The 19,784-nt window shown below is 38.0% G+C and overlaps 3 protein-coding genes across 16 annotated transcripts in view; 2 read left to right on the top strand and 1 right to left on the bottom strand.

The window, feature by feature from the left end:
• The first annotated feature begins 228 nt into the window (after positions 1 to 228).
• On the top strand, positions 229 to 4,414 carry LOC100123046 (DET1 homolog). 2 transcript variants are annotated; one of them, XM_001606601.6, is made up of 10 exons: positions 229 to 392; positions 483 to 893; positions 971 to 1,108; positions 1,185 to 1,329; positions 1,400 to 1,508; positions 1,588 to 1,780; positions 1,856 to 2,139; positions 2,209 to 2,415; positions 2,495 to 4,090; positions 4,187 to 4,414. In XM_001606601.6, exons 2-9 carry the CDS (start codon positions 486 to 488, stop codon positions 2,676 to 2,678), a joined length of 1,668 nt encoding a protein of 555 aa, XP_001606651.2. In that variant the 5' UTR covers positions 229 to 392; positions 483 to 485; the 3' UTR covers positions 2,679 to 4,090; positions 4,187 to 4,414. The 2 variants fall into 2 exon arrangements, with proteins under 2 accessions (XP_001606651.2, XP_016845402.1); XM_016989913.3 differs by having other exon boundaries at positions 243 to 893.
• A 274-nt stretch (positions 4,415 to 4,688) lies between these two features.
• On the top strand, positions 4,689 to 6,800 carry LOC100123058 (cyclin-dependent kinase 7). Its single transcript, XM_001606614.6, has 4 exons — positions 4,689 to 4,929; positions 5,023 to 5,082; positions 5,171 to 5,725; positions 5,800 to 6,800. The coding sequence occupies exons 1-4, from the start codon at positions 4,876 to 4,878 to the stop codon at positions 6,145 to 6,147; spliced, it is 1,017 nt and encodes a 338-aa protein (XP_001606664.1). The 5' UTR covers positions 4,689 to 4,875; the 3' UTR covers positions 6,148 to 6,800.
• A 1,082-nt stretch (positions 6,801 to 7,882) lies between these two features.
• The window catches only part of LOC100123067 (probable phospholipid-transporting ATPase IM), a 45,396-nt gene continuing 33,494 nt past the window's right edge, over positions 7,883 to 19,784 (bottom strand). For 2 of the 13 annotated variants that reach the window (XM_016989942.3, XM_016989943.3), the window contains exons 3-15: positions 18,544 to 18,602; positions 18,261 to 18,473; positions 17,727 to 17,932; positions 16,835 to 17,639; positions 16,054 to 16,233; positions 14,787 to 15,267; positions 14,454 to 14,714; positions 14,197 to 14,389; positions 12,860 to 13,011; positions 12,432 to 12,784; positions 11,964 to 12,189; positions 11,652 to 11,887; positions 9,820 to 11,566 (exon numbers count right to left, since the gene is read on the bottom strand). In XM_016989942.3, the coding sequence (XP_016845431.1) occupies positions 11,141 to 11,566; positions 11,652 to 11,887; positions 11,964 to 12,189; positions 12,432 to 12,784; positions 12,860 to 13,011; positions 14,197 to 14,389; positions 14,454 to 14,714; positions 14,787 to 15,267; positions 16,054 to 16,233; positions 16,835 to 17,639; positions 17,727 to 17,932; positions 18,261 to 18,473; positions 18,544 to 18,602 (3,791 nt within the window). In that variant the 3' untranslated portion in view covers positions 9,820 to 11,140. Of the gene's footprint in view, positions 11,567 to 11,651; positions 11,888 to 11,963; positions 12,190 to 12,431; positions 12,785 to 12,859; positions 13,012 to 14,196; positions 14,390 to 14,453; positions 14,715 to 14,786; positions 15,268 to 16,053; positions 16,234 to 16,834; positions 17,640 to 17,726; positions 17,933 to 18,260; positions 18,474 to 18,543; positions 18,603 to 19,355; positions 19,708 to 19,784 lie in introns of all 13 variants that reach the window. The other 11 variants (XM_016989937.3, XM_008216626.4, XM_016989938.3 and 8 more) reach the window with 11 other exon arrangements.

Here is a 19,784-nt window from a genome sequence, read left to right as displayed (position 1 = left end):
TATTTTAATAGTACCTATACAATTTTTCAGTTTTCGGTATGCATATATAATATTAATTTTGCATAATTTTCATCATTATATTACATTGTCTTGTCTGACGAATTATCCGCGGCTAAGCACAACTTAATGAGCGTGTGTGTGTGTGTGTGTGTATGTGTATATGTAGATATATCCAGCAGACAGCAGTAGCCCAGTAGGGCATGAATTTTGCACATAATATTGTAGGTTAGAGTAGTTTGTATACATTTACATCATGGTTTGGACGTGCATACACAAGAATTATTTTACAAATATTTAATGTAGAAAAGAGTTTGCAATGATATAAAGAAGCTACGAGCAAATTGTTGGAAAACATTTTTTTTCAAAAATTTATTTTATACAATTTTTAAAAAGTATGCATTTTAAAATATCTATTTAAAAATAAATGATTGAGTAGTAATGTTGAGGTTATAAACAATTTTTCATATAATCTTTCAAAATAGAGAATGACAGAGAGAGAACCCAAAATTGAAATTGTAAATGAATCATGCCCGATAAAGCCAAGAAAAATTGGTCCACAAAATATAGCCATAAGATTGCGGCAAAGAGAAACTTTTGGATGCCTATACCCAGGAACTCAGGTGCTTGTAGCTAGGCAATTTTATCAAAATGTATTTCCAAACTATACAGTGGTGAATGTGGAGAAACCACCATGTTTTCTCAGGAAATTCAGTCCAGATGGAAAGTATTTAGTAGCTTTTAGTGCAGACCAAACTTCTATCGAAATTTACGAATATAGAGGAGCAGCAGGTGCTGCAGATTTGTTGGTTGGCTGCAAAGGAGAATATATTGGACACAAAAATGACGAGAAATCGTTTCACATACGAAATCACATTTTTAAGAGATTCTTTAAAGTAAGTAATCGTATTAAAATTTAGCAACAGAAGTTATCCATAACTGATTTACAAATGCGTTTTTATTAAATTTCCAGACAAAATGGGTCGTGAACGTTGTACAAAGCAATGAGCAATTGAATAGAGAGTGCAGCCTATTCACCGATGATGGACGATATGTGATAGTAGGGTCTGCAGCACATATCCCTGATGAAATCAGACCTCATTTTTACCAGGTACTGTACTATTGAGTTATGATAAACTTATATAATGAAATAAAACATTTTTAATTATCGATTTATTTCAATTTAGATTTACTCCAATAATGAAGCACTGACTCCTAATCCTAGATCCCCTTTGGAGGATTATAGTATTCATCTAGTTGATATTCGAAATGGACGATTATGTGATACAAGACATTTTAAAATAGATAAAATTTATTTATCTCAAAACCAAGGTAAATATCAACTGGGTTCAAAAGATTGAAAATGAAAATGCAAAAAATAATTTTTTTTCTTTTAACACAGGTCTTTATTTGTATAAGGATATTCTTGCGGTTTTGTCAGTACAACATCAAACCATACATATTTTTCAATTGTTGGATGGAATGTTCATAAATGTCAGAACAATCGGCAGGTGAGAAAATTAAAAGTGAAATTGTATCATTGATTAAATTCACATATTAATATGGGATGATTTATTTACGTTTTTTTAGGTTTTGTCTTGAAGATGAAGCATATTTAGTCTCAAGTGTCTTTCCAGATGTTAATCGAAAACCTTTTAAAGATACAACAATAAATAGTTTGAAACATAAACTTCTTGTTTATTTGTACAAAAGAGCTGCATACATTAGTCATGCAACAAGAGATCCGTACGAATTACGACGTTTCTATCAATATTTTGAGCAGGTACATTGCATTACAATTTTTAACTAATTACCTTTAAAATTTTAAGATAAATTTTAATATTGTCCAACTACACAGCTCAGTTCCTTGAGGATGTGGAAAATGCAATTGTTGGACACCGATCACATTTTAGTGAGGTATGCAAGTGAAGAAGTTGCTACTTTACAAGCAAGTGAACCCAATGCTCAACCAGCCTTATTAGTTGTATACGATATAGTGTCTGCCAAAATCTTAGCTGCTTATGATAATGCATCTACAGAGTTATTGACACAATTCGAAAACTTCACGGATTTCTTTAGAAACGCAAGAATGAGTACAGACTGTCAATATATGTGCTCTCCATCGAATAATATTTATGCAAGGTATGCTCGCGAGTATATTTAGTTAGTCTTATCCGTGATTTAACAAGCATTATTTTTTGCTTATAACAGATTAATGCAACAAAGATTCAAACAAACGATCATAAGTGCCCGTTACGGAGGTGTCACAGAAGCCACCAAAAGGTTGCTTGCTCAGTTACCCATATGTGCCCAGTCCTACTCGAGTTCTCCCTATCTCGACCTGTCTTTGTTTTGTTACGACGACAAGTGGGTCTCGATGATGGAAAGACCGAAAGCATGTGGAGAACATCCGATCAGGTATAGTGCTTAAGAAACTGTTCATAAAAAAAGAAATATTTGTGAGCAAAATTAAATAATCATCGTTACCGTATTTTAGGTTTTATGCTCGAGATTCAGGACTTTTAAAGTTCAGGATGCACGCGGGAATTTTGGGAAGGTCTGCACCTGTTATCGCCAGGAGATTAGTGGCATTTACCTTCCATCCGACTGATCCTTTTGCAATATCAGTACAACGTACAAACGCCGAATATATAGTTAGTTTTCACGTTCGACACGTATAAAGTAATTTTATACAGAAGACGGCGCGGAGCAAATGTAAGGCAGCGCCGATGTAAATAGTTGTAAATTAGAAATTTTATTATTGTTTTTTACTATGCATATGGAAGTTACATAGATGTATATGTTGTATATACTTATACAAATTGAAATGGGAATCCATGGAGAATTTTGTACAGAAGATTTTTTAATACGAAGCTTATATTTTTTAATAAATCGCCAGAAAATTTGTAATCTTCTTTGTTAATGCTTCTGTCAGGCGGTTCGGATGAACCTAGTAACTTTCGCCCTCTCGACTTCTTTAATACAGTCTTGGTATAATAATCCCAAAGCTTCGAGTAGTTTTGCTCGATTAGCCTGATGTCGTCTTTCAATTCTACTTCTTCTCGTCTTTTCATAACGATGTCGCGCCGCGTTTGAGCAGAGACTGTTATAGTAGCATTGTCGAGTGTTAAAGAGTCCACACCGTCGTCCAAACGGATATCTATCCGAATATAAAGAAAGGATTAAAATTTACACGACTGCTCATTATATCGTCGCTCCTTGCAATGAAGACTCGCCAATTCACTCTTTTGCTGGTGTGGACATAGTCAGCGTCCCTAAAATCTGCCAAAATCCATGTTAAGACTGTTAAGACTGCTCCACACTTATGCTAGAAGTTCGAATTTTTAGCAGCGCCCCCACGTTACGTCTGAATAACCATTAATAATTTAAACAAACTTAAAGGTTGAAAAGTGGGTATTAGTGAGTTTCAGCAAGTGTAGTGTGTATCATAAGGAATATTACAAAATTAAGTTTATTAGGTAAAAGTTTAAATTCACATTTTATTCCGTCGGACAAATTTTAAGAAGCAGTGGCCATTTTGCCAACTACAATTTGACTTTTTCCGACGAAATAAGCCGTTATTATTTCATTTTAATTGCTTAATTTTTGTTTTCAAACATTCCTTAATACTTATTGCACGTGCTGAAACTCGATTTATGATGATAAAGTTAGTCAATTAATTATAATAAACAAAAAACGTTTTCTTCGCTAGGTGGCGGGTCACTCAAGGTGTGGAGCACTCTTAAGTCTTACGGGCGAAAAATAGTACGAGCGGTCGCCACGGGCACTTTTCTGCCAACTTATATATATACTTATACCTATATCCATTTATATTATATACTTCCATAAGAACATGGTGTGTTAAAACGACACAGTAGCGCTGATGTCGCTTTAGCGATCCCCTCTCTCCAGCTGCACACCCAGCAAATTGCGCGCCAACGACGCCTCAAGAGTAAAGAGTCTCAAGACTACGATTGTGACCGATACGGAGAAAGCTTTGTAAGTAGTCGTTAGGAACTTTTGGATGAGTTTTCTACAAACTGCTATCCACTACCTGTTCACCCAGCTGAAAATTATCACTAAATTACGATGAGTATGCTTATAATAGAATTAAGAAGATAATAGAGAATTAGCGATGACATGATTATCTTCAGCCAGGCAGCCATAATTAAATGCCTTTATTTTTCAGCTGAAGCTCTCTTTGAGAAAAATTTCTGGCTCTACGATAGACTTGGAGATGCTGATGATTTGGCCGAGACTTTTCCGAATACTTTGGCTCGCTACAGGCTGGGCCGGGAAAATTGTGAGATGAAGAGAAACGTTCGCGAATCTCGTCGGAGCTGCGTGTGACAGCGATGAAAAATGCTAAAAGATGTAATTAAAGGATTTTCAAATAAATTTTCGCGCTTATTCTTCATTCGTTTCTCGGATTTTCTCTTATCCAAGCCCTGAAAAGTACATGGCATATTGCAATAATCAGCTGACCTGATTTTTCTGATAAGCATGATCTATAATTATTAAAAATATCGACAATTAGTACGATTATACTCTTCTCAACTTGAATTAATTGTAAACGCGCATAGTTAAATGTGTATCTATATATGTATATATACGCCCACGCATGCGCGGTGCGCATGTGAATATCCGTAGATCCCGTGTGGCGTCACCACACTCGAGTGTCAACCTGATGTGCTATACTAATGCATCAGTCATTGCTCGCACGACGCGTACGAACTACGAAATGTGTGCGATTGCCTGCGCGTGATATAGTGTAGAAAATAATAATTTTACGCCCAAATGCCGATTTCTGAATGATCGGTAGTCTTGCTTGGTTCAATAGAGATTATTTGAACGTGAAAATCATATTAGCACATCGAAATGGTCGAGAAACTGAGAAGATACGAGAAAATCGACTTTCTCGGAGAAGGACAGGTTAGATTGTTGTGTACACATTATTTGAAATTGCTCACAAGCGAGTCCGTAAGATTCGTTATGGAGATATTAATTTACTATTTCGACTTTCAGTTCGCCACGGTATACAAGGCCAAAGACACCGTAACGGACAAAATTGTAGCTGTAAAAAAGGTTCGTCGCACTTAATTGAAATATAAGAAAAATTTGAAATCGGAAAGACAGGTTTCCATCTACTTTTTAAATTGATCGAAAATTTCAGATCAAAGTCGGAAGTCATGCCGAGGCAAAGGATGGAATAAACAGAACAGCCCTCAGAGAAATCAAGTTGTTGCAAGAGCTGAAACATGAAAATATCATTGGCCTGTTGGATGTTTTTGGCCACAAGTCAAACGTTTCTTTAGTCTTTGATTTTATGGACACCGATTTGGAAGTCATAATCAAAGACACAAACATAGTGTTGACACCTGCGAATATCAAGTCTTTCATGATACAGACTCTGCAAGGTCTAGATTATTTGCACTTCAATTGGATACTACACAGGGATTTGAAACCTAATAATCTGCTGATAAGTAGTGATGGTATTGTGAAAATTGGAGATTTTGGCTTGGCCAAGTTTTATGGCTCCCCTAACAGGGTAAACACACATCAAGTAGTAACGAGGTGGTATCGAGCTCCAGAACTTTTATTCGGTGCTAGACTTTATGGTGCTGGAATTGACATGTGGGCAATTGGTTGTATCTTAGCAGAATTGTTATTGCGTGTTCCCTTCTTACCAGGAGAATCTGACTTGGATCAACTGACCAAAATTTTTCAGGTTCGAATATTTTATCTTCTATATTTTGCCATAATTTAAGAATAAATATACTTACGTATGAAATCCTAATTCAGGTTTTAGGGACACCTACCGAAGAAACATGGCCTGGAGTCACAAAGTTGCCAGATTTCATCCAGTTCAAGCCTTTTCCAGCTGTACCGTTAAAAGACATATTTACTGCTGCTGGTGATGATCTACTAGATCTGCTTGCTAGTCTACTGAACATAAATCCTATAGAGAGGTGTAGTTGCGATCAAGCATTGCAAATGACTTATTTTAGTAATAATCCTCCTCCAACGCCAAAGGCCAGATTACCACTGCCAATGGCCATTAGACGTCAGACAGAAAACAAACCCAGTTTAAAACGAAAATTGTTAGAAGCAACAGATGGTGCTACACTTGCTAAAAGACTGCTATTTTAAATTTGAAAAGAATGATTTAGATATATTAAATAATATATGTCTCTAAATAACATATATAATTACATTGTACATAACTAGCTAAAAATGTCTTGAAAATTTGCAAATAGTTGAATTTAAAACATTTATTTTCTATTTTAAGTATTTACTTCGTACATCAAACGAATAAACAAAAAAAAAATTGTGTAACAACATTTTCATGGTACTATTATTAGAAAATTCATTTATTTTGAATATTACGATGGAGAAGGTGTACAATAAATAAAAAAAACGAAAATTTTATAATGCAAATGTTACTGCATTTATTTCTTATAAACTGAAAATGTAGTAATAAATTTTCCATCCGCGCTGGTGTCTTTTTTTTAAATTGTCGCTTTTATTAATGTACAAAATTCCAACTGTGCAAACACAATCCTATTTTTAAATCAGTAGAAATGGAACAGACATTAGTAAAAGATCAGTTAATGTTTAAATCTTAAAATGTAAGAAAATAATATACTACTGCCCTTTTTACATTACATTGATTTAAAAAAATGTTCAATCCTAACTGCATCAATGAAAAGTGCTCAAGTTGAAATTGAAAAACGTGTTAACATATAGATAAATGAAGAAAAGCATAATTTCTACTTTTAAATGAATTTGGTACATTTTCTTTTGAGAAAATAAGATGAACAAAAAATGTAAAATTTTTACAATAGAAACAGCTTAATTTATAGTTATATAAAAATGATATATTTATTACGAGCAGTGATAATCCGTTTGAGTGTGTTACAATTTATTTTCGTATAGTTACATTGTCCCGTGTATTATATGGCTCGATTTAGGATATAGGACGGGCAAACGAAGTCTAATATGTTTCATAATATCTTTTTTTATCTAAAGAGAAACTTTATAACGTACTCGGTGCTTTGAAATAATCTTAATTTTTCTATAAATTTTAATTATGAAATTTTAACACTTGTAAACGTAAAGATAATACGTCGAAAAAGCTAAGTGCCGAGTATATAGAAAAATTTACTTGAAACTCTTAAAGTACAAGTAGTGAAGAAATAAAAAAAAAACAATATTCTACGTTTTTTATCGTAATTTTAGTTTCTATTGCTGAATAAGGCCATACTCCATCACCGCAAGTTTTTTCCAAGTTTTTGCACTACCGTCAAGTCAAAATGTGCAGTTGCACTTGCCACTAAAAATAAACGGACTACGTCTAAACATTGTATAATACAAGAGTCAGCGATCTCTGAAAAGAAAACGTTTGAAAGACAAAAATCATAAATCCACATACGATTTCGTAAAATTATTGTACCGTGGTCCCTTCCATTTCAAACTGAATTTGAAAACGAATAAATTGTAATGCATTTGTAAATGATTTTACTTTGCAACATCGCTATATTATATATTAATAAATACTGCTATGCAAAGTTACCCGAGAAAGAATATTTATTGAGATCGACGCTTTTATATTCTCCCTTATACAGTGTAACTATCTTCATAGCAAAACTTTATGATGCTCGCTCCGATTAGACATGTTTTTTTATATATTATATATATATACAGCTGTTTGCAGTACGCAAGCTAATCTATGCGTTTATCTTTTTACATATGAATTTATACACGTCGTCATTACAAAGTATCCGCAAACTATCAGTTGTTCGTTACTACACTCCCTGGTTTAATAAGTGATAATTTCAAGGTAAAACAACAGTAGAGTGCTAATATTAATATTATGAAATATTGGTTCTAAATTAATGAAAATTTATTTGAAACTTTTTAATTGATTCTTCTACAATAATGTCGTTAATGTTTGCTAAAATTTAATAAGGTGAATTTTTTCAGAACAATATAATCTTCCCGCAAAATTCACTTTTGAATTTCGATGTATACCAAGCTTTGCATATTAAACTTTCGTTTACATTCATATTCTCAAGAAATAACATAGGTAATTAGCGCCATTTCAAAACTGAATATAGGCTTTTCTTTTTTCGAAATGAAGTAACATGAAGTCGATGCACGATTGCAGTAGATTTGGTAAGTTACGACCGCTTTTTGACCATATAAAGCTGAATCATTCGAGTCCGTTCACAAAGCAATGTACACATAGGTACTCCACATATGCATAATGATTTCACTTTTGGTACGGTAGAAGTCATTCAATGCTTTTTCTGTACAATATATGTTATACATTTAAATAAGCCATTTTTTTTATCTCATCCATGTATGCTTTTTTTACTTAAGGAACATGTTATTGTAACGATAAATGTGTTTCCTTAATATTATCATGCCCGGAGTCTTCAACGTATGAATTTTTCCGTATCCAACATTGAACCATATAACTATAATCGAATGCGCGAAATATATCCCAATCAATAACTTAGGTAACGAAATTGAAAAACTGTGTTGTTTGAATGCTGGAAAAGATAATACTTGGAAAATACTATGGCTTTCGCATTAATAATAGAGTTAAATATTTTTAAATTTAAAAGAATCACATTCTAGAAAAATTAGCTTTTTTCTGCTAATATTAATTCAATATATGCTAATTATTAATGCGTCGTTTTTATTTACAAATACGTTTTGTGTTTAGAAAAAAGATCATTTATAACATTAACGTATTAAACGCAATATTATAATAAAACAATGACAACCGTGTGTGCAATGGACGAGCGTTTTTGTTAACTTGACTAATACATATCAAGTTTTTCATAACTAACGGTTTGACCGATTAACAAAGAATAAAAATTATTATATTAATAATGCCTATGCACAATAATAAAATTTGCTGCATTACGTAAGCGAGCAGATTTCTTTTCAAGGCATATTTTTTATATGCTGTAAAATGCATCCGATTACCTCTCACAACATACAAGTTTAAGCATTTTGCACCACAGGTTACAGTGATTGACCCCTACGCATTGCAGTACTTCGACAACCAAGTACTTTTTGTGATCGCATTTACATAGAATGAACTTATATACGTAGCTGGTATGACTAATTAACTAAATCACATACCGGAATACTAGTAGTTACAACGAGTAACGTAAAATAATTGTGTACAAACCAGTTTACAATAAAAATATATATGTATACATGTATAGGCTGTGCATTTTTTTGTTCTCTATATTTACAGTTATACGTTTTCGTTTGTTTCTAGTTTTTTCGTACAAAAAGATGAATATTCTCAGTTTACCTGCAAGAATTTTCTTTTCGTTATGCCGGTAAGCGAAAAAATATTTCTCGACACTTCTGATACGTTGCACCTTTAAATGTATGTTCTAGCGCAGTTTGATCATAATTTCTTAACAATCCCTAGTAATATCTAATCTAACCTTTTCATTCATATAAAATTCTGTCTGTTTCGATTAATTTTTGCTCTCTCTCTCTCTCTCTCTCTCTCTCTCTCTCTCTCTCTCATCGCCGATAGGTCTCACTGTAGTAAGTTTTCAGACTTAATTAACAAGAAACTGAGCAAATTTTTGTGACACTGTAACGTACGCGAAGTTATTGGTAACTTGACAATTTGTTTTTGTTTCTGTTTTTTTTTTTACATTTTTTCCTTCAGTAAATGTGCTCCATGCCGGGATACGCACAACTTTCTCGCACCCTCCAATTGTTTAGCAATCGGCTTTTATAAAAATCTCTGCAGTCTTGTTACAAATACAATTCTATTTCTCAATCTTTACAGAATAGTCGATCGCAGCGCGTATCTTGAAATAAATACGTCGTAATAAATGTAATTTGATGCTTGGAAAAGAAAATATGCATAATTAGTTTGATCAATTGAGTAGTGCTATGTTTAACCATCGGAAATCTTGGTATACAGCTAAACATGGTCAGGCACGACTTTAAAAAATAATGATTTTCAGTGACTCGATGTTTAAATGATAGTTTGATTGTAGAACACACTTCCTCCAATGTAAACTACTTTACCTGCTTGCTTCACTTTTGCAATATTAAAAGTAGAAATACCATATTTTATTATTTTACTACTGCTTCATTTTTTTTAAATTCATATTTAATATATTATATTCAGTAGTCAGTCCAAGGCAAACATTATCTGCAATAATATATAATTACTATTTTCGTAATTTTTTTCTTTTTTTTAGATCGTTCTACCTATATATTACTTTCTTTTTAAAAAATGTATACTTAACATTTAATATATCTCTTTAAAATATTTACAATCAATGCTATTGTACAGTATTTTTTTAAATTGTTTGTCGTGTTAATGTTTTACAAAGGCATTATTTAATATAACCGTTATCGTTATTTTATTACGTTAACGCATAATGTAAACTCCTTTAGAATAATAATTTTCATAGTACATTGGTATTATGGTACACGTGTTTTGGATATTAAAAGACTCGATGGACATGTTTTGCACTTGAGATTTACACAGATATTGTTGATAGATCCTTTTGGCTTCTCTTGTAAGTAAGATAAATCAAATCAATTAACGAAGCTTAAGAATGTAAAAAATTTTAACAAACGATAACTGGCGATCGTCTTTGACGACTTAATGGTCCGCCAATATTATTATACTATCGTGAATGTAAATGAAAATTCAGATTCAGAACTGATAGTCGTTAGAAGCCGTATATAAAAAACAAAGAAACAAAAACTACGTATTGCTGCAATGTCCAATCGATAAACCCTAACTATGTTTCGTTTGCCATCGATATCGATGTCCTTAATATTTTCCCGCTATACAAGAAACGTTTAAAGCTCGAGTTATTTTGTGTCGAAAGAAAAAGAAAAAATAACAGAGAACAGAAAAGTGAAATGAAAAGTTGACAGAAATGGCGGCAACATTTTTCGTATCACAAAATAATACGCATTCGAACTCGCAAAAAAAGAATTTGTTCATCATGCCTCCCTCCGCGGAAAAACGCACTTTCACGAAGTCTATTTTGTTAATTATTATTATTATTTTTTCATTATCACTTGTCGCTCAAACTAGAAGAAGAAACCGAACAAGGGCAGCCGCGCTTGAGCTCCCTCAGAGGTTTATGGTGTCAGGTGTGTGCGAGTTCCTGGCCGACGAGTTCTCCTTGGGCGAGGTTGTCGCGACGGCGCTCACCTGCTTCGAGACGTTGTTAGAGGCGAAGGGCATCGCGAACTTGAAGTCCGAGCCATTGGGCAGCTTGCGCATAATCTTGCCGGAGGTAATGAGACGACCGAAGCCCTCTTGGTGGGCAAAGGCATAACCCGAGCGCAACGAGCGACGTGTTCGCCTCGTCGAAGGCGTGCGCAAAATGTCTTGGCTCTGGCGCGAACGCATCTGCGCGAGACGCTGCTTCAGTCGGACACGATCCGACAGCGTCGGCCTCACGTCGATGAAGAAGAAGCGCCAAGATAGGACTGGTATCACCAGCATAATGCACGATATCACTGCCGTAAACCAAAACGTAGCTTCCGACATTGCCTGAAAGAATAGAATGAGTAAGTTAGTCGTTTTCGTATTTTAAATGACATCACCCAGAAGTATAGTACAAGTATATTAGACTCACCATCGTAAGACTACCAACGTAACTACCTCCTATGACGAAATTGTAAAAGTAGTCTAAAATAAAATACCAAACAAGGGAACCCCATACCATGAAATGGTTAATGATGGTCCAGTACGAAGTGTCGAGAGCTATTTGAACTGTTACAACTATGACTAATATAGTGGCCACTACACTGCCCAGCAGCATATGGTCCGAAAGTACATAGCCTTTCGGAGAAACGCCATCTTTGTATGTGCCTGAAAAATGTCAATTTTTCGTTGTAGAGAGTGTGAATTTGTTTAGAAAAAAAAAAAATACGAAACTTGAACTCACCGTAGGGCACCAAAAAAAGTACACAACTGGCAAAGAATCCGTGAAGAGCGCTCCAGCAGAATTCTTTTTTGTTAAAGAGTAAATTTTGATGACCTGGCGTATACAATTTCGGATACATCAAACTGTTTTTGTCATTTACATCTTGATCAAATATACCGACTGCCAGAACAGGCAGTGACGTGTAAAACAAGTTATAGACGGAAATATACATTGGATCAAAAACGGTCTGAAAAGAGAGAAAGGTCCGGTTAATTATATGTCAAAATGAATTGAAAATTATTTGATCGAGGAATTTGTTAAGTCAGTTGTATTGAACGTTCAGGCTCCGAAGTCTCGACCGCGGAGTACAATGAAACTCAAACGTGGGAGTCTTTGAAATCACATTCGCCTTATACTCATCATACGTGAAAATTCAATCATCTACATATATCAATAATGAATTGACAGTAAGCAAATAGTGTACGTTACCTGTGCGCTAAATCCACAAAAGAAGGCGAACCAAATGTGACATAAAGTGAATGCAAAGTTCTTGTAAAAGAAATATCTGAGGAACTTAGACATCCTGTAATACGACCATCTGCCGTGAACCATGAGCAATCTTTCGAGAAACCTGAATTGCCCTATCGAGTAATCCGAAGCTAATACTGCCTGTAATCCTTCTTGTCCGCTGATGCCGACGCCAATATGAGCGGTTTTGATCATAGAAACATCGTTGGCTCCGTCGCCAATAGCCAGGGTAACGGCTTCTTTACTCTTCTTCACGAGTTCAACCACCATCGCTTTCTGCAGAGGTGTGACTCGACAGCAGATTACGGATTTGCCTGAATCAGAGAAAATTTCAAGTGAACGTATGTCATGGCACATGAAAGTTTTTTTTTTCAACTTAAATTACGTACATTGGCAAGAGACGTCCAGAAATAATTGTTCCATTTGTGGGTGCAATGCATGAACCAAGGAATGTCCGTTGATAACCACTGCAAAACCCGACGGCGTATCGGCCTCGTGTTCGTCAGCCTCTTCTCTGGTCGGGTTGTACTCTGTATCGCTACTATTTAATAACAAAATGCATTTTCAGACGAAAATCTCAGTTTTTCTATCACGTCTGCAAAATTCATAAATACCATGGGCAAGCGTCGAGGGCAAAATGTATATTTGAAAAGCTACCTTTTGCCTGACAATAAATATTTAATACGTTCTCACATAACGTAAGCCCCATTTTCTATATCTATTGTAAGCTAGTACATATATATATATTGTTTCTATTCTATTTTCTTAGTACAGCGAATAATGATAATGTACACAAATGTTGCATAGGATACATTATGAATATCGAGACGTGACGTGAGCAACAAAACAATTTTGATTTTTTGTTATTATTAATAAGATTAATATTAAGCAGACAGAAAGAGAAGGAGTGAGTATCAAGCATTGAATAATAATTATTATTTATGAAATATTGAATTATTAAGTAAAAAGTTCAGAATCTATTCTTTTCCAAGTGTTTTGAATACATATGATATAAAAGTGAATATGTATTTCGTCTATTCTAAAGTTGTTCTGTACACACTATAATGCAGGTAACCCCTATATTGATAAAAAAACACTACTGAAAAAAAACTAGCCCCAGGAGAAACCAGTCTGAATATGTATAAGATAATTTAAAAAATTTACCTCAATCACATGCAAAGAATTTGTTCAAAGGTGGTCTCTTCGAGAAAATAGTGGAAAAGGATGAAATAGTGATTTAATTATTAAAATGTAATAAAAACTGACATAATCGCAAGGACGCTAATGCAAAAACACACAGACGCTATTCTAAGCGATATAAAAGAATCTCGTTTGATTTCTTTCGTAAAAGTTTGGGAACAGAAAGATAGAGGTTCAAGCATTTTTCGGTTAAAATTGGATATTACAATCTCGTATACACAATCTTCCACCAAAACCAGGTGTGTGTGGCATTTGTAAGCAAAGTTTGATAAAACTTTCGACAACTAATCGAACGATCTAAAACATCATCTATCGTGATCTCGCAACCTCTGAAAAGACCTCCAGTTGACAAAAATAAAAGCATAATCACACAGAACATGGTGCCACATTCATCGTGAGAGGTTGTTGAGGGGGGGGGGGGAATTAAATTCCAAGGTATCGTTTTGCATTATCAGTCAAAATGAGAAAATGCAGTACAGAAGAATTGAATATAAGGATCGTACTCCGTCTCTTTCGTTTGCCTGACCTTTCCTTGTCCCACCTGAATGTGACGATGGAGAGAGTCGGCCTCTTCTGTTGATTCGAAGCCGCTTTTATTGTTTCTAGATACCGTGTCAATTGGGTCTCGACGCCGTCGTACGTCGCAGCGTCCACTATGAACACGTCCGTCAGATCGTCCGTCAGCAGCTGGCAGGAGTAGCCGATGTTGATAGCCGTTTCTGCAAAGTAACGAAAATTCGTTTAAACTCCGAATCCGTAGATATTCGCGACGTTGTCCGTTACCTTGCTTATCGCCCGTGAGAACCCAGAGCTTGATGCCGGCAAGACCGAGATTGGCGATCGTTTGGGGCACACCATCCTGGAGCTTGTCCTCGATGGCGGTCGCGCCCAGCAGCGTCATGTCCTTCTCGATCTCTTCGTAAATCGCATCCAGCTTGTCGTCTTTGTTCTCGTGACTCATGGCTGCCTCCTGGTGCCTCTGCTTCCAATCGTTGAAGAAGCTCTCGTCGAGGTCCTTCGTCGACAAGCACAGAGTGCGCAGTCCTACAACACGGACGCATTACACACAGCCTCGAGGGATAAATGTTTAATAATAACACGCAAACATCAACCAACCCTCTCCAGCGAACTTATTGAGGTGTTCTTGGGTCTTGCTCATGATCTCCTCGCTGCCCTTCTTGACCCTCTCGTAGATAACGTTATCCGCGCCTTTGCAATACAGCTTCAACTGTCCGTCCTTTCGCAGTATAACCGACATGCGCTTCCTCACGTTATTGAAGTCGAGAATACAGAGCAGCTCGTAGATCTCGCGTTTGCCCATGACGTCGATGGTGATGCTGTTGGGCGATCGTTCCCTGAATACGAAGCCGAAGTTCCGAGCTGCCGAGACGAGGGCAGCTTCGTCCGGCGACTGAGCCTGGTACTCGAGGTTGCCGCCCTTATCCTCTGCCATCACCGTGTGACAGAGTGCCAGCAGACGGAAGAAGCTGTGCACGTCCTCGTTGTCTCGGCGCACCGCATCCAGTAGACTAGCGTCGTAGAACTTGAATTCCGGCTCGTAGTCCTTGTTGAAGGAGAAGTCCAGCGACGGGACCGTCTGTGGGGTTGGGGTAGAGGAGAAAAAGAGTTTTACGTTAGTCTAGCGCTTCTGCGTGGAGCGGGCTGTTCGTGGCTAATTTAGATGTATTCGTCTCGGACTCCGAAGTATTTACAACGTTGCTTTGTGCAAATTAAGCATTATGCGGTTACTCACTAGCGGAGAATACATCTAAACTAGAGCAGCCCTCACGTGTTGATGGGAGATGAGAACAGAGCCGTAGATTTACATCGTTAATGGAGAACCAAGTACAGAGAGAGAGAGAGTGAGAACCTCAACCAAAAAAACCTTCCAACCGTTAATATCTATAAAATATACCCATATGGAAAATAACGCATAGCCTGAATTATTGCGCGCGTATGAAACTGTCATGCAAAAATACAGAAGTACAGTGTGGCGAATGTAGAGAGAGAGAGAGAGAGAGAGTGAGAGTGAGAGTGAGAGTGAGAGAGAGAGAGAGAGACGAGCCCATAGCCATAGCGAAGATACATTTTTCGCTTACAGGCAGATTAGACAGAGCGCATGCTAACAATAAAACGACTGCGACCTAGTATACATGTTATTATCTCATACTGGGCACATGCAGAGAGTATGAGAGAAAGAGCGACCAAGCAAACGGCACGTATATACACTAAAGCACAGCACTTGGACACATCGCGTGATATGCAAGGGGGTTGGACTTGTGTAATTATGTATTTATTTATAGATATACAGAGAAATGTAGGAGAGACAGTGCACGTGTGTGTAATGTAAAAAAAAGAATTCGAGAGACAGAAGCATGCGTACTGAATGTTTGAGTGGAACTTTAGCAGCGCCATTGATGCCCGGCTCGGGTGTCGTACTGGATATTCGGTCGGCCTGTTCCAGCAGGCGAGCATTCGCACCGCTAAGAGGTGTGTAAACTGGCCGGACGAATTCCTGCCCGTTTTTCCATTTCATTGTCGGTGTGTGCGAGGCCTTATCTGTCTACATGCAGCACACACATGCGCTAAGTCATTTATGCACGATCGCACTCCTGCCTTCGTTTATTTTTCATTTCATTTGCTAAGCTGCGTTCGCGGACACTGCAGACTACGCTTTATTTCCGTTCGTTTCTCTACTTTAAAGAAGGCGTGCAGTGTCCTGAATCGAGTATAAGGAATCGATAGAATTGTCAAAAATTCTAAAAATACAAAAGATAACTTGTCTTGCGGAGACGGAACATTTTAAGCGGTGTCGGTGTGTATTGCTTTCGCTGTAGTAAAAAGTATGCGCAGAGTATACAGGCAAGTCACACGAAAAAAGAAAAAACAACGTAATAAGAGTCTTGGCGAAATCAAAGTCACACAACACACAACGTAAATAATATGAAAAAAAAAGACAACTTTCTTTCAGCTATAATAAATATAGTAATCATTGGCTATCGAAAAAAAAAACTCTAACATGTAACGATTCTCTAACAAGTCAGTCTCTAGAATATACTATCGAATTGTCCCCCAGCGTGTCAAAACAAGTAGCAGCAAATAAAAAGAAAAACGGCACGCATCAACAAACCCCTTCGAGGGCGAACACAGCGGAGTCGACTTACCCGGACTTCGCTGAGATCGACGACTTCGCCTGTGACCTCGTCGATGACGTCGCCGTAGCACTGGCCGGCCACCGAGCACTTGTTGAAGGTCATGATGTTCTGAGTCAGGGTGCCCGTCTTGTCGGAAAAGATGTACTGAATTTGTCCGAGCTCCTCGTTCAGGGTCGTGGTGCGAGCTCGCGCGTGGGTATTGGTGGGGGCATGGTACATCTCCTCGTCCCAATTGATGAGGAACGACTGGACGAATCGTATGACCTCGACACTCACGTAGAGGCTTATAGGTACGACGGTGTTCAGGACTATGGCGTAGGAGAAGAAGACGAGGAGGGCTATCACCGTGGCTCCGGCCATCGGCTCGCTCGGTACCAGCGAGTCCCACGGCAAGTAGACCTGAAAGTAGCGTCCGACGAGGCTCTCCCAGATGCCGCAGCCGATCATGCAGAATAGACAGAGGGACAGTAAAAATAGCACTATGCCGATTATTAGGAGGTTCAGCAGCCTATCTATCGAGGTCCTCTTGAACTTGCTCTTCCCTGAGTTCTGCATAAGCTTCGTGTCCTTGCCAGCAAAGATCACGATACCGTAGCACCATTGGGTGTTGCGCAGCACGCAGCCGCGCAGGATAACTTTGTCATTGTCCAGTATGTACTTCTTGCCCTTCCACGTGAGTATGCCGTCGAATTTGTTCAACAAATTGTTCGGCACCTCGCAGATGATTTCCCCGTCGAACTGACCGATCAGCTCGTGGTTGTCCATCATCTCGGAAGTCTCTTGTAAGCACTGGCGGCACTTTAGATTCGTCTCCCTGTAATGCGCACAAAGCAACGAGTCGATTGATACGAGAAATCGCAACTGGCGAGAGACGACGCTTATGAGGAGCACAAAAACTTACCCGTCCAGCTCCGCTGTCTCGATGTAGCAAAGGCCATTCGGTTCGCTCGTTGAAAGCAGAAGAACGTCCGCGGCGACGAATTGGTCGTTCTCCATGCGGATCACATCGCCAACTTGGACCTGGGACCATTTCTCCTCTCGCAGCTTTGTACCTCGTAAGGTCCATGATTTCCTATTGTTCACCTGCGAATCGCTGCTGTGTCGTTGCTGTGTGTGACAGTCAAGAGAAAACAAATTAATGAGAGTAACGAGGCTAGAAGACGAGCTTTTTTTTAGGTCGCGGAAATTTCCTACGTGTAATAAAGTAATTCGGATTCGAAGTAGTAGTAAATTAGCGAAGCTTTCATTGCTTGAAAACTTAACTTCCAAAATCAAGCATCAGTGCGCAAAGTATAAGAAGCATCTCGGAGCAACTCTCTAAGAGCTAATGATATTCAATGCGAGAAACTCTAGCGTAATTCCGGTGCAGCGGTAAAAATAACCGTCGCAGCATACGAGGAAATCCACGATTAGGCCAACGCGTACATATACTTACAAAGTCGTCATAGGCATCTTTGACGGCAGTGAGCGTGAGTACCCCGATGAGGGGTATAGCTGTGGTGACGGGGGTCAAGGAGGATATCGCGGGGATAAGTTGCAGTACCAGCAGGCACAGGAAGTAAAAGTTGGCGAGCCTTTGAAACTGCTCGAACAAATTCAGTGGCAGGAACGTCAGAACCGAATACTTGGACGTTTTGATGTAATTGTTCTGCGAAAAAATGCACGAATCGTTAGTTTTTGCATTAGTTTGTTTCGTTTTTGTTATAGACGTTACTCACCGCATAATTAAACTGCAGGTTGAATTCGCGATTGTTCGCGCGAATTCGCCTTTCTGTCTCTGCAATGATAGAAAAATCGAGATTATTCAGTGAATGTATCGCACACGTGTACTGGGAAAAAATAGCATTAATTATATACTACTATATATACGTGTGTCTCTCGTATAATCAGTACGTAATTGACCGAGGATTTTTCTCTCTCACAAACGAGGAAGCTATTGCTGCACGTATACGTTACATATTTTTAATCGGGAATAATGCTCCTTCCATCCCGAAAATAGACCAGACCTCAATTTAAATATAGAATCGAGAGTTGGTCGCTTAAAGGGTAAAACTCCATTTTCCTGAGTATGCATAAAAATTTTGACAAAAATACCAGGAAAAGTTTATTATTCTCGATATCATCGACAAATTTTTCACGCTATCTCATCGGCGCTCGAGGAAATTATCCCGTTATTAGCTCAGGCCCTCTCGTCTTTGGCGAAATTTTTCATTATCGAGTATAAGCCGGGCTTTTAATTAAAAATCACTTTAATAAAATCTAATCTCCAGATTTACCCCCGAGATTAAAGTCCCGCGACCGAGATCTAATTAAAAAAAAAAAAAACGAGATGGAGGACTCGGTTGATAATACTATTAATAGAGCTCGCCGTGGGAATGAAGAGTCTCGACTGCATCGACCCTTTTTACCTCTTTCGCAAACGCAAAAACGTCTGTACACATGGTATATCGTTATAATAGTCGGATATAATCGAATGGAAAAAGTCGCGTAAATCCACTTGACTGATGGCGCAGATATTATGTTGTCTTACTGCGCGAGTCCTCGGAAGTTGAGAAAAAGCCAGTGCTGCGTCCGATGCACTCGGTGGGCGGTGGCGAGGTCGGGGGTATGGAGCTGGAGGACGTCGGCGTGGGCCTGTACCTCGCGCCTTTCCAGACGACGAGTTTACCCAGGACAGTGAGGAGGCTCTCGCGCAAAGTGCTGTGTCGTCCGCTCGCGCCGCCAAGGCTGCTCGAGGAGTCGCGCTTGGACGAGCACAGCCCGTCCGACGGCTCCTCCAGGCCCTCCCGCGACGAGCTTGCGCCCAGCATCAGCTGATTACTCGACTGCTGCTGCTGCTGCTGCTGCTGCTGATTGTGGTGATGGTGGTGGTGGCGCGAGTTCTTTAAATTTTATTTCATCGTTGAAGGTAAGGTGACAAGAGGGTAAACAATAAAACAAAAAAAGAACATCGAATCAC

Source organism: Nasonia vitripennis, chromosome 4, assembly GCF_009193385.2.
Source record: "Nasonia vitripennis strain AsymCx chromosome 4, Nvit_psr_1.1, whole genome shotgun sequence".
Lineage (NCBI taxonomy): Eukaryota > Metazoa > Arthropoda > Insecta > Hymenoptera > Pteromalidae > Nasonia > Nasonia vitripennis.
The sequence above is the reverse complement of the archived record's forward strand: the minus strand, read 5'-3'. Positions and strand labels throughout refer to the sequence as shown.